We start from the raw sequence: 14,136 nt of genomic DNA, 5'->3' as shown, positions 1-14,136 counted from the left end.
GGAGTATTCTCATGTGGTACCCCCAGCTCATGTATGTCTACGAGGAATACTGGTTTTTCGTCACCCTGTATAACTGGCGCAAGGCAGGAACACGTGTATAGCCAGCCTGCAATACACGTCTCGTCAGAAAGTAAATAGGTGATGATAATGGCTGATGTGAATGACTTCACGTACATGACATCTGGGAGCAAATGGATGAGATTGGGTTTTTACGATGTTTGGGGTCATGTCACATGGACGGGATTTGGGTTTTATTGGTGTTTTATGCTTCTTGGGTCGTGTTATATATATATATATTTTTTTTTTACTTTTTGTTGTACTCATCATATCAGTTTAGCGCCTGTGTTGTGTGGGGAGGTTTCATTGTCGAGAAATGTTGGTCTGGTTAGGTCCGGTTAGGTTAGGTTAGGATAAGATGCTATAGCTTGGTTTGTTGTTAGATAGATTAGGTTAGTTAAGTCAGGTTTCTTATGTAAATTTCTTAGCTTCGGTTGGTTAGCATAGATTGGTGAGGTTAGGTTAGGCTAGATTAGTTAGGTTAGGTTAAGTTAGGTCGGTTAGGATAGATTGGTTAGGTTAGGTTAGGTTGGTTAGGATAGATTGGTTACGTTAGATTTTCTTATAGACTTGGCTCAGACTTTCAGATTTATTGAGATTTCAATTCCTTTTTTTTCAATTTGGTTCTGTTTTCAGGTGTCATTGTTTCTTTCACGTCGTTCCTTTAGTAAATATTCCCATATCTAACCTCACATTTCTACGGTCATCATGTCACTCACTCCCAGCTATCGACTGCCAGAGATAGATATTTAAGGTATTCTCCAACAAGAGAGATCGATTCCCCAACATTAGTTACCCAGAACTGAGTTTTTCCCATTTCAATATTGCCAACGATGAGCGGCCGCTTGCGCGGTATCATTCTATCCCACCTCCCTGTACAGTCGAGCCACTCGAACTTCAGACCAGGATTGATTTGGCACAAGGAGGGTCGCTGCCTGTTGCTGAGCCACGGCCCGGTCCAGCACGGTCATGGCCACAGGTCTGGGCAGGAGTGGCGCGTGAGTACAAGGTACCTCAGAATGACCGCTGGCGGTCACAAGTGATGACCTATACACCCCAGAGGTGGACGACATGGGACGTGGGGCACGACAGGAGGTTACCTCACCACATCTTAGGCAAACAGAATGAAGTGAGGCACTTACGAACGCAGGGAACCTTGTGCGCTTGTGTCTGCTTCCCTCCAGCCGACTGGATGGTGGTGCAAGACACAAGAGAACTTGCCGTCGAAATCCAAGCGTTTAGACTTGAGATTCATCCCGGTCTTTGAACCATAGCTCATGAGGGTCGACCGAACGAGTGAGCTCAACAAGTGAGATGAGAATTTCAGCGTAACCTAGGGGGTGAGGTTGTACACTGATGATGGACGTACGCATGTACACACCTCACCTCCATCTTCGAATTCAACCTGACGATCGATGAGAGTACCCACCTCACCACTGGTGTTCAAACTGGGTTTAGCAACACTAGGAACGCGAGTCTCAGGACTGCTTCAGATATACGTACAAGATATTACAAAGGTTCAAACTCAAAAAAAGCACGATTTACTCTCTTATTTCAGCAGATATTCAGATTGTGAGTAATGAGTTCGTATACAACTACCCATGAGTAGTCATATGTGTGTGTGCATGCAAGCTCATTACTCACAATATGGAGTAAAGGATAAACAGTACATCCTGATGTATGAGGGTTGTGAGACACCGTGTACCAGAGGACTGGTGTTGGAGGTTGAACCTGAGGTGTGAGTGGTAAACACTCATTAACCTCAGTATCTGGTACGACTCACTGCACCGTACCCTCACTGGTCATGACACACTATACACAGATCACAGGTGCTTATGGTTGGAGAGATGTGGCAAGTTGTTCCACTGGCAGAGGTATGTCACCTGGTCTGGTCTGGTTATGTCACCTAGTCTGGTCTGGTTATGTCACCTGGTCTGGTCTGGTTATGTCACCTGGTCACCTCAACTAGTCTGGGTGAGGTGCAACATGGTCTAACAAGACCAGTAATTGCAGACAACAGTTCAGAACATGAGAAACGGACGTGTATGTACGTGATTGCACCTTTTCCCAGATCTTCAGGTGAAGACGCCCTGCAGTCTACACTTCGAGCACTTCGGATCCATTTTCCTTCCAGAGGAACTTACCTTCACGGGGTCGAAGTCGGGCTTCAGCGTGACTTTGGCGCAGCTGCCCATCTCTAGGAAATCCGGGATGAAGGCACAGGTCTGCCTGGCCAGGATCACCAGCAGGAATGCCCAGCCCAGCGCCTCCATCGTCACGGGCACCGTCATATTATCCCACCCTGGCGCTCCCGACGGAGTGTAGAGATCAGTCAGGGTGGCGGAGGCTCAGGCCGCGCGGGGAAGGAGGAGTGGCGACAGGAGGCGAGGCGAGGCGGCGTGTGCGTGTGTGTGTGTATGTGTGTGAGGGGATGACCCTGTGTGGCGGACGACGGAGGCGGAGTGAGCGGCCCAGCCCCTGGACCCGTGACTGCCAGTGATGTGTGGCCTCAGCTCAACCCCTGACACCACCACCTACCACCACCACCACCACCACACTACGACAACCCTCCGCCAGGAAAGTCGCCTTCCTTATCTCGACAGGACGCCCAGCAAATAGTGATCCAGGTACTAACAGTATTGACCACTCAAGGGAGACAGAGATATGATTACACTGTATAATACAATCTTTATCCCTGGGGAGTAAGTACGTGTTTATTTATAGTAGAGAAAAAGTCTGTTATTTCCTTCAAAACTTTGCGCATGTGACCAGGACAGTGAGACTTTGAAATTCACCTATTTCCATATAGACACCGAGGGAATTTGCACATTTTCATTCACATAAAATCAGAAAAACAACAATTATGAATCAAAATTGACATGTGTTTACACTCATGTTAAACAGAAGTGATCACGAAAGATTTAAAAGGCAGTAGTTTTTCGAGATTTACGATTGTACTGTAAATCACTTTCACGAATCAGACCCGAAATGTAATCTGCCATCAAGTTCTCGATATATGTTCCTTGGTGGCGGTGTTCACAGTCCAGTAACATCCTGGTGGAAGCGCTCGCCTTGCTACTCCGAATACGCTCCCATGTCCTCCATGAAGTTATCAAGATGAGCTTCAAGGCTATGGACTTTGAGGGACATCCTGCTGCCCATTTTGCCGTAGTTCTTCACCACAGTCTCAACCAGCTCCACATAGTCTTCGGCCTCGTACTTGCCCGGGAAGACCCCGAGCCACAACGACACAGCTGGACCAAGAGCTGCTTCCTCCTTCCTTGTGAGCTTCTTCGGGGGGAATACCTCGCACTCCACGATCCTTGGACTTTGTGAGACCCAGATCTCTGATCAAGTCATTGAGGTCTTTGATATATTGTGATGTGGGTCTACAAACGTCTTCCTCCCGCTCTGACTGGAAACATATAGAAAGTTCAACTCCTCAGCGCTGAATCTATCTGGAGTGTTCTGAATATGAGAAAATATTGTCCCGATCACAAAAGCAAAGTTTCAAGGGAATGATGATAGCCATTTTTATACTTTTTGGACATGATAACTGGAAAATAACACTTATTTCCCACTGGAAAAATAACACTTATTTCCCACTGGAAAAATAGCACTTATTCATAACCCAAGAACAAAAAAAAAGTAAAAATGTGTTAGTGTTATGAATATTAATCTCCCATGCTAAGTTAGTGATTAATAACACACACGCATGTTAATCTGTCTTGCACTGTATAATCCCGCACATGATGAGGATTAATCCCGCACGAAGGGACAGTGATAATCCTAAACGACAGGTTAATGATTAAATTCCACGCGACGTGTTTATCCATTAATCCCACACGACTTGATAACGATTAATCTCACACGTTAAAGATTAATGCCACACGACATATCAAACCAGCAAGACATGTTGATCATATCGAGTAATCATAGAGAGAAAGAAAAAAGATTTGCACACACACACACACACACACTCACACACACACACACACACACACAAAACACTCACACACACACACACACACACACACAAAACACTCACACACACACACACACACACACACACACACACACACACACACACACACACACACACACACACACACACACTAGTTACTACAAGGGTGTTACCGGACTCCGCCAGCAAGAAGTCACATTTGGCAAGGGCTTATCAAGGATGGGAATATAGTGTCTTGTCCAGGAGGACCTTCTCGCTCCACAGGAGTCCATCACTGCCCTGCTCCTGCATGGGATGCAGCATTAGGCGGTACAGCACACAAGCATGAGGTGGTACAGCACACAAGAATAAGGTGGTGCAGCACACAAGTATGAGGCAGTACAGCACACAAGTATAAGGTGGTGCAGCACACAAGCATGAGGCGGTACAGCACACAAGTATAAGGTGGTGCAGCACACACGCATGAGGCGGTACAGCACACAAGTATAAGGTGGTGCAGCACACACGCATGAGGCAGTACAGCACACAAGTATAAGGTGGTGCAGCACACACGCATGAGGTGGTACAGCACACAAGTATAAGGTGGTGCAGCACACAAGCATGAGGCGGTACAGCACACAAGTATAAGGTGGTGCAGCACACAAGCATGAGGCGGCACAGCACACAAGTATAAGGTGGTGCAGCACACAAGCATGAGGCAGTACAGCACACAAGTATAAGGTGGTGCAGCACACAAGCATGAGGCGGCACAGCACACAAGTATAAGGTGGTGCAACTCACAAGTATGAGGCAGTACAGCACAGAAGTATAAGGTGGTGCAGCACACAAGCATGAGGCAGTACAGCACACAAGTATAAGGTGGTGCAGCACACAAGCATGAGGCAGTACAGCACACAAGTATAAGGCGGTACAGCACACAAGTATAAGGTGGTGCAGCACACAAGCATGAGGCGGTACAGCACACAAGTATAAGGTGGTGCAGCACACAAGCATGAGGCGGTACAGCACACAAGTATAAGGTGGTGCAGCACACAAGCATGAGGCGGCACAGCACACAAGTATAAGGTGGTGCAGCACACAAGCATGAGGCGGTACAGCACACAAGTATAAGGTGGTGCAGCACACAAGCATGAGGCGGTACAGCACACAAGTATAAGGTGGTGCAGCACACAAGCATGAGGCAGTACAGCACACAAGTATAAGGCGGTACAGCACACAAGTATAAGGTGGTGCAGCACACAAGCATGAGGGAGTACAGCACACATGTATAAGGTGGTGCAGCACACAAGCATGAGGGAGTACAGCACACAAGTATAAGGTGGTGCAGCACACAAGCATGAGGCAGTACAGCACACAAGTATAAGGTGGTGCAGCACACAAGCATGAGGGAGTACAGCACACAAGTATAAGGTGGTGCAGCACACAAGCATGAGGCGGTACAGCACACAAGTATAAGGTGGTGCAGCACACACGCACGAGGCAGCACAGCACCCTTTAATACACTACCCTCATCGTAATAATGTCGCTCATCTTCACTCACTCTTGAGAATGCCTTCCACCCCCTTTGACCCTGACGGATTGATCGTCATCAGTGGAGCAAGTGAACTGATAAGAGAGAGAGAGGCGACACCTTCGCTGGCTACCGTGTGCCAGACGTGCAGAGAGAGAGAGAGAGAGAGAGAGAGAGATTCAAAGCTGTCGCCTGCAATCGTAATAAAGTAAGATAAACCATTGATAATGGCACTAATCAAAAAGGGGTAAAGAGTGGTTTGAAGTGCACTACTTATCTTGTGGGGGGATGATGGGAAGGTTACCACGACCACTACTCGGTCATCTTACACTTTTTATTTTCATTTTCTGCTTTTCAAAAAGTGCGGTGAAGTTTTGGGTGATGCCCTTGTGACTATACTGTATCTATTTTCCTAAAGTCTAAATGAAAGATCCTTACCAGTCTGCCCAACAAGAAACTTATCACAACCTTTAGATGGTACTTCATCCACGCACCCTGCAGAACTTTCTGGTGAGTTCCTGACTGATATTCTTTTCAGTATAGTTGTTGCTGAAGGCAACATTTTACGTTGAAAGCTTTTGAGCAACCTGGGAAGTAAAGTGAAATCATTTCTTAAAAAGAGAACTTGGTTACTGGCCGTTCCTTGTTGGTGGTGAGCTGTACACCCATGTGTACGACCACCTGACGTTCAACAACACTCTATACACGACCACCTCTTGTCTACACTACCAGCCACACAAGCTACACCCCCATCACGATACACACACACACACACACACACACGGGTCTAACCCCTATATGTTCCACGTCTATACACAGTACACAGCTGGTGTGTGGCGATGGCACCAGCGCCGGAGCTGCCTCAGGCGCTCTGTTTGCTATGACCCGCTTGTGTATATGAAGGGGAGGCGCGGGGCGGGCGGGGTATCCTGCAGCATGGACGAGAAATGGCGGGAAGAGTGCTTGATGCGCGTGTAAGAGATAGATAGATAGATAGATTGATAGAGAGAGAGAGAGAGAGAGAGAGAGAGAGAGAGAGAGAGAGAGAGAGAGAGCACGTACGTTCTTATTTACGAGGACTTTTTAGTAGGCAGGGCCAGCGCGTAACGCTCACCGCGCGTCTTGCTCGATCAGTGAGAGTTTCTCTTGGCCACAACGCTCGTCAGATCACAAAGTGTTGGGGGTCATCCGGATGCCGTCTACAGCCTCGTGTTCTTAGTCTCTTGTCTCCAGACTCACGAATAGTGTGCTGTGATACCATATTGGTGTCCTGGTGTATTCTGGTGTATCATATTGGTGTACTGGTGTATTCTGGTGTATCATATTGGTGTCCTGGTGTATTCTGGTGTATCATATTGGTGTACTGGTGTATTCCAGTGCATTATTGCAGACTTAATAATTCTCTTCCTTCCATGTCGAGATGCATCTATACCCAGGACCTTCAGTGTGCTGCCCTACATAGATCACCACACATCCTTCCCCTTCTCTGTAACACCTGCAGAAACCGAGGTTTCTGCAGGGTTCATGTGCTCCGTTCCCTGGCTGTCGGATGCGATGCACTTCTGTTTTCACTCTCATTTCCATCGGTGATGACCGGTGACCAGCTGAGGTATTGCTCCGTGTTTTTTTGCCTCCTCTGTCCACCGTGAAGGATCATCTTCATTGGCTTCCTGTGTGTCGTTGTGAATTGCCCTCGTGACACACTCAGTGTTGTGCTCGATCCCTCAGCCAAGTCATATCGGCGTGTTCCATTAAGTCAAGTTTCTCGTGAATGATAACTGCTGAACCTTTTGATGTTTCCTCAACTTTCTGTGTCCCTTCTTTGTCCCCTTTCCAGTGTCACGTCGGGTCTTTACCTGCTCAGTATGATTCCATCGGGTTCTCGTCTGCCCATCTGCAAGAATCGGTTCAGGTAACTGTAATTCTGTGGTCTTTGTCTTCTCATCATTATGGTCGCTCGTGCCATCATCTGTGGAACAACTGACCCCTCTATTCTTCTCTGACATCTGGGTCAGTGTCTGGTATCATTATTGCCAACATTATAGAGGCTTATCACCGTGCCTTATGATGCTCTCCAGGCAGCCCTCTCCTCTCGTCACACATGGTAACATTTGCTGCCACATTGAATCTACTGTTACCTAGAAACTGCCTCATCCACACCCCTAGTTTTACCTATAATAGTTTTCTTTTGCGACTTCCTTTGTCCAGACTTTCCATTTTCCTTCGTCAAATACTTCTTTGGGAAAATCTAGAGAAAAAAATTGCCTATTTTCTATTCTTATGATAGATATCTTTTTACGTAACTGCCATGATGTGAGCATTAAGTGTGTGCAGATTGACCTGGCACACAACCACAGTATTTACTTAAGAGGACTTACGTCGAGGTTCTTGCCAAGAGGCGAGGCTAGCGCGTAGCGATCACCGCGGTGGACGATATACAGTTACGAAGTCCGAGTCGTGTGTGAGTTACGTGTTACCAGGTGTCGTGTGTGGGAGATGGAGAGATTATGTGTTTTGTGTGACCGATTACTGACCACCTCTCCCCCACACACGTGTAGGTGAGGCAGACAGAAATGACAGCTCCCTGGGTCAGAGGAGTGAAACTTGGCAGCCACCGAAGTCCTGCCTCACTGCGCATTCGTCACTAACCCAGGCAGGAAGTACAGGTGATATGTGTACCTCACCGGCCGGCGGCTGCCTACCGTCTGCTCCCAATCAGAGAGAGAGAGAGAGAGAGAGAGAGAGAGAGAGAGAGAGAGAGAGAGAGAGAGAGAGAGAGCCTCTATGTCTGGAAGTGTTAGAATGGGTGACAGAAGCGTTAATGATAACAAGTGTTATATCTAAGGCTGGACGGATACGCAAGTGCGTATGACCGTGATTTTCTTTCTTCGTTTTCTTTTTTGTGCTTACCTGCATGTCGTCTGTCCTCTCTTGTTTACGTATGAGTGTACTTATATTCTTGCATTGTGTGAGGAGGGACTGTTACGCTCATGGTGTCCCATCTAGTGACCTTCCTCCACTATCATACAACTGTTGAAGCTTCTGTACGCTATCCACATTTACTTTGTTTTTCTTTTTATCCGATCTGTTCCACTCGTCCACCACCCTTATGACTACTTTTTTAATGCATTGTGACAGTACTTGTATACATCTTTTTAGCAAGTTCATAGCCAGATCTTCTGTTATGTTCTCCAGTTGTTCTGTCCTTACGTCTCTCACCAAGAGCTGTTCACTGTCCACGTCATCAGTTTGGCTAAAAGACTTGAAGGTAGTGATTCAGTCACCCTTCACTCTTCTCTAGTGATTCAGTCACCCTTCACTCTTCTCTAGTGATTCAGCCATCCTTTACTTTTTCTCTACTGATTCAGTCATCCTTTACTTTTTCTCTGGTGATTCAGTCACCCTTCACTCTTCTCTAGTGATTCAGTCACCCTTCACTCTTCTCTAGTGATTCAGCCATCCTTTACTTTTTCTCTACTGATTCAGTCATCCTTTACTTTTTCTCTGGTGATTCAGTCACCCTTCACTCTTCTCTAGTGATTCAGTCACCCTTCACTCTTCTCTAGTGATTCAGCCATCCTTTACTTTTTCTCTACTGATTCAGTCATCCTTTACTTTTTCTCTGGTGATTCAGTCACCCTTCACTCTTCTCTAGTGATTCAGTCACCCTTCACTCTTCTCTAGTGATTCAGCCATCCTTTACTTTTTCTCTACTGATTCAGTCATCCTTTACTTTTTCTCTGGTGATTCAGTCACCCTTCACTCTTCTCTAGTGATTCAGTCACCCTTCACTCTTCTCTAGTGATTCAGCCATCCTTTACTTTTTCTCTACTGATTCAGTCATCCTTTACTTTTTCTCTGGTGATTCAGTCACCCTTCACTCTTCTCTAGTGATTCAGTCACCCTTCACTCTTCTCTAGTGATTCAGCCATCCTTTACTTTTTCTCTACTGATTCAGTCATCCTTTACTTTTTCTCTGGTGATTCAGTCACCCTTCACTCTTCTCTAGTGATTCAGTCACCCTTCACTCTTCTCTAGTGATTCAGCCATCCTTTACTTTTTCTCTACTGATTCAGTCATCCTTTACTTTTTCTCTGGTGATTCAGTCACCCTTCACTCTTCTCTAGTGATTCAGTCACCCTTCACTCTTCTCTAGTGATTCAGTCACCCTTCACTCTTCTCTAGTGATTCAGCCATCCTTTACTTTTTCTCTACTGATTCAGTCATCCTTTACTTTTTCTCTGGTGATTCAGTCACCCTTCACTCTTCTCTAGTGATTCAGTCACCCTTCACTCTTCTCTAGTGATTCAGTCACCCTTCACTCTTCTCTAGTGATTCAGTCACCCTTCACTCTTCTCTAGTGATTCAGTCACCCTTTACTTTTTCTCTAGTGATTCAGCCACCCTTTACATTTTCTCTGGTGATTCAGTCACCCTTCACTCTTCTCTCTTCCATGATGGGCAAAACGACAACTCGGTGGAATGAACAACCTAGAGAGGGGGAACTGTGGGGGGACCTAGTGTAAGCCAGTCGTGAGTTCCACATCTTGATATACAACTATTAACCACTCCAGTGTCTAGGTTACGAAACATCTAACTTACTCTCAAAGGAGAAAACATTGAAAACATCGATTGTGTCAACTTCACACACGGGTTTTAATCTAACGCTGGTGACTCCAGCTCGCCAGCAGCATCTTCTGCAGTCGCGCAGACCTTTGGCATTTTGGAAGTTCTCACGACTGTGGTCATGTCAAGCTGGGATGACCTGAATTGCAGGTTCCCAGGGTCTGACGATGGTACTGTCTGTCGAGGATGTGAGGGTACGTAACCCGTCCTGGCGTCCGTGTGATCACATGTGGCAGCTCCTCCTCCTCAAGCCCATCTTACAAGGGTCATAGTCAACGTCCTCCAGTCGAGGATGACCATAGTGTGGAAATGAAACTTTCCCAGAACTAGTTAGGTTTAGCTCCTGTCTTGAAGACCACTGTTCCCCAGCCACATGATACCTTAAAGTGTCTTTTGGGTAATATATTTAGATAAGTAATTGGCATGAGTTATCCATCATCCTCTTCATCACAAACGTTATGGTAACATATGGTAGTGGGGGGCCAGTAACACCAGGGTCTTATGTTCCTCCCTCTGGTTACATGATGGTAGTTGGGAGGCCAGTAACACCAGGGTCTTATGTCCCTCCCTCTGGTTACATATGGTAGTGGAGGGCCAGTAACACCAGGGTCTTATATCCCTTCCTCTTGTTACATATGGTAGGTGGGGGGCCAGTAACACCAGGGTCTTATGTTCCTCCCTCTGGTTACATGATAGTAGTTGGGAGGCCAGTAACACCAGGGTCTTATGTCCCTCCCTCTGGTTACATATGGTAGTGGAGGGCCAGTAACACCAGGGTCTTATGTCCCTCCCTCTGGTTACATATGGTAGTGGAGGGCCAGTAACACCAGGGTCTTATGTCCCTCCCTCTGGTTATATATGGTAGTTGGGAGGCCAGTAACACCAGGGTCTTATGTCCCTCCCTCTGGTTACATATGGTAGGTGGGGGAGCCAGTAACACCAGGGTCTTATGTCCCTCCCTCCGGTTACATGATGGTAACAATCGGCTTCCTTTTTGTAACTTATGTACCTCGGCCCCACCAAGTGTGTCAAGTGCGTCCAGCTGCTTATCCCCTTTTCTAGTCTCGTTGTGGCGCCTCGGGTAGTTAGATCGTCACGTAACTCGTGGGGAAGTTTACGCTTCGTGTGAACAAAACCATCACCGACGTGCGTGCGTAGGAGAGAGAGAGAGAGAGAGAGAGAGAGAGAGAGAGAGAGAGAGAGAGAGAGAGAGAGAGAGAGAGAGAGAGAGAGAGAGAGAGAGAGAGAGATTCTTTGATCCGTAGCATGACAAGGTATTAGTGCATGACGGACTTCAAGACAGTCTGATACGTGAAGGTGTGTCATAGAGGAGGGGGTCCCTTGGTAACAGAGCTACGGTAAGAAGTAAACTTCAAGTATGAGACTGAGCCGAGCCTGAACGCAAATTGGCAGCTAGGCTCGGGCCTTGTGTAAGCTGCCTTGTGCTGCCGCGCCACACTAACTGAACCACAATAGAAGACCAGAACCCTGAGCGTCGAGAACCAGCAGGAGTTTTATACAGTGCCAATTGCCAGACTCGGGACTATACAAGTGAGAATCCTCATTACTTATGTGTGTCGTGTGCCCACGTGAAGGCAAGGGTCATATGCCCGTGTGATCCCTGAACCACGTTGGACGGATCAATTACGTCCTCTGCTCACATCAGTGGAAGGATCTCTCATCCTAATGAGCCCATAGATAAATAGATAGATGGATAGATAGATAGATAGATTAGACATAGATAGATAGATAGATAGATGGAAGACTTTGAATGTGAGCCCACATCCCTGGATGGGTCATAATGCAGTCTGATCCCAGTGGCGCCTTTTATGCCTAGAAGACTCTTCATTTTCCAGTGTTCGCCTCCATGTATCTCGAGACGTCTTGGTGCCTTGTGAGATCACATCACTTGAAGAATGTTTTGGTAAGACAGGAGGCCCATTGATCAAGCGAGCGTCTGACCACAGAGAGCCTCTGAGCAAGCATCTAACCTGTAGTGGTCAGTGTTGCTGCCCGGGATCGAACGCATAGGTTCGACTCCTGGTTGAGCCAGTCGATCCATAGTCAACCCAGCTGTTCATCCTCAGTGGGATGCTCGTTGAATTGGGCACCTGCTTAGTCAATTTATATATATATATATATATATATATATATATATATATATATATATATATATATATATATATATATATATATATATATATTTATATATAGAATGTAAGAAGGCAAATTCTCGATTAATATGGGTAAAACTGAAAGTTGACGGAGAGAGATGGGTGATTATTGGTGCATATGCACCTGGGCATGAGAAGAAAGATCATGGGAGGCAAGTGTTTTGGGAGCAGCTGAATGAGTGTGTTAGTGGTTTTGATGCACAAGACCGGGTTATAGTGATGGATGATTTAAATGCAAAGGTGAGTAATGTGGCAGTTGAGGGAATAATTGGTATACACTGGGTGTTCAGTGTTGTAAATGGAAATGGTGAAGAGCTTGTAGATTTATGAGCTGAAAAAGGACTGGTGATTGGGAATACCTGGTTTAAAAAGCGAGATATACAGAAGTATATGTATGTAAGTAGGAGAGATGGCCAGAGAGCGTTATTAGATGACGTGTTAAGTGACAGGCGCGCGAAAGAGAGACTTTTAGATGTTAATGTGCTGAGAGGTGTAACTGGAGGGATGTCTGATCATTATCTTGTAGAGGCGAAGGTGAAGATTTGTATGGATTTTCAGAAAAGAAGAGAGAATGTTGGGGTGAAGAGGGTGGTGAGAGTAAGTGAGCTTGGGAAGGAGACTTGTGTGAGGAAGTACCAGGAGAGACTGAGTGCAGAATGGAAAAAGGTGAGAACAAAGGAGGTAAGGGGAGTGGGGGAGGAATGGGATGTATTTAGGGAATCAGTGATGGCTTGCGCAAAAGATGCTTGTGGCATGAGAAGCGTGGGAGGTGGGTTGATTAGAAAGGGTAGTGAGTGGTGGGATGAAGAAGTAAGATTATTAGTGAAAGAGAAGAGAGAGGCATTTGGACGATTTTTGCAGGGAAAAATTGCAAATGAGTGGGAGATGTATAAAAGAAAGAGGCAGGAGGTCAAGAGAAAGGTGCAAGAGGTGAAAAAGAGGGCAAATGAGAGTTGGGGTGAGAGAGTATCATTAAATTTTAGGGAGAATAAAAAGATGTTCTGGAAGGAAGTAAATAAAGTGCGTAAGACAAGGGAGCAAATGGGAACTTCAGTGAAGGGCGCAAATGGGGAGGTGATAACAGGTAGTGGTGATGTGAGAAGGAGATGGAGTGAGTATTTTGAAGGTTTGTTGAATGTGTTTGATGACAGAGTGGCAGATATAGGGTGTTTTGGTCGAGGTGGTGTGCAAAGTGAGAGGGTTAGGGAAAATGATTTGGTAAACAGAGAAGAGGTAGTAAAAGCTTTGCGGAAGATGAAAGCCGGCAAGGCAGCAGGTTTGGATGGTATTGCAGTGGAATTTATTAAAAACGGGGGTGACTGTATTGTTGACTGGTTGGTAAGGTTATTTAATGTATGTATGACTCATGGTGAGGTGCCTGAGGATTGGCGGAATGCTTGCATAGTGCCATTGTACAAAGGCAGAGGGGATAAGAGTGAGTGCTCAAATTACAGAGGTATAAGTTTGTTGAGTATTCCTGGTAAATTATATGGGAGGGTATTGATTGAGAGGGTGAAGGCATGTACAGAGCATCAGATTGGGGAAGAGCAGTGTGGTTTCTGAAGTGGTAGAGGATGTGTGGATCAAGTGTTTGCTTTGAAGAATGTATGTGAGAAGTACTTAGAAAAGCAAATGGATCTGTGTGTAGCATTTATGGATCTGGAGAAGGCATATGATAGAGTTGATAGAGATGCTCTGTGGAAGGTACTAAGAATATATGGTGTGGGAGGCAAGTTGTTAGAAGCAGTGAAAAGTTTTTATCGAGGATGTAAGGCATGTGTACGTGTAGGAAGAGAGGAAAGTGAT

At 46.1% G+C, this 14,136-nt stretch overlaps 1 protein-coding gene across 1 annotated transcript in view; it reads right to left on the bottom strand.

Annotated features, from left to right (window-relative positions):
• Positions 1-2,700, bottom strand: part of LOC139750389 (crustacyanin-A2 subunit-like) — a 57,883-nt gene extending 55,183 nt beyond the window's left edge. Inside the window, exon 1 of the mRNA XM_071665124.1 lies at positions 2,202-2,700. Within this exon, the coding sequence (XP_071521225.1) occupies positions 2,202-2,348 (147 nt within the window). The 5' untranslated portion in view covers positions 2,349-2,700. The remainder of the gene's footprint in view (positions 1-2,201) is intronic.
• Between the last annotated feature and the right edge of the window lie 11,436 nt (positions 2,701-14,136).

This window comes from Panulirus ornatus, chromosome 9, assembly GCF_036320965.1.
Source record: "Panulirus ornatus isolate Po-2019 chromosome 9, ASM3632096v1, whole genome shotgun sequence".
In the NCBI taxonomy this organism is placed as follows: Eukaryota; Metazoa; Arthropoda; class Malacostraca; order Decapoda; family Palinuridae; genus Panulirus; species Panulirus ornatus.
Note: the sequence above shows the minus strand (reverse complement) of the source record. Positions and strands in the feature narration are given on the sequence as shown.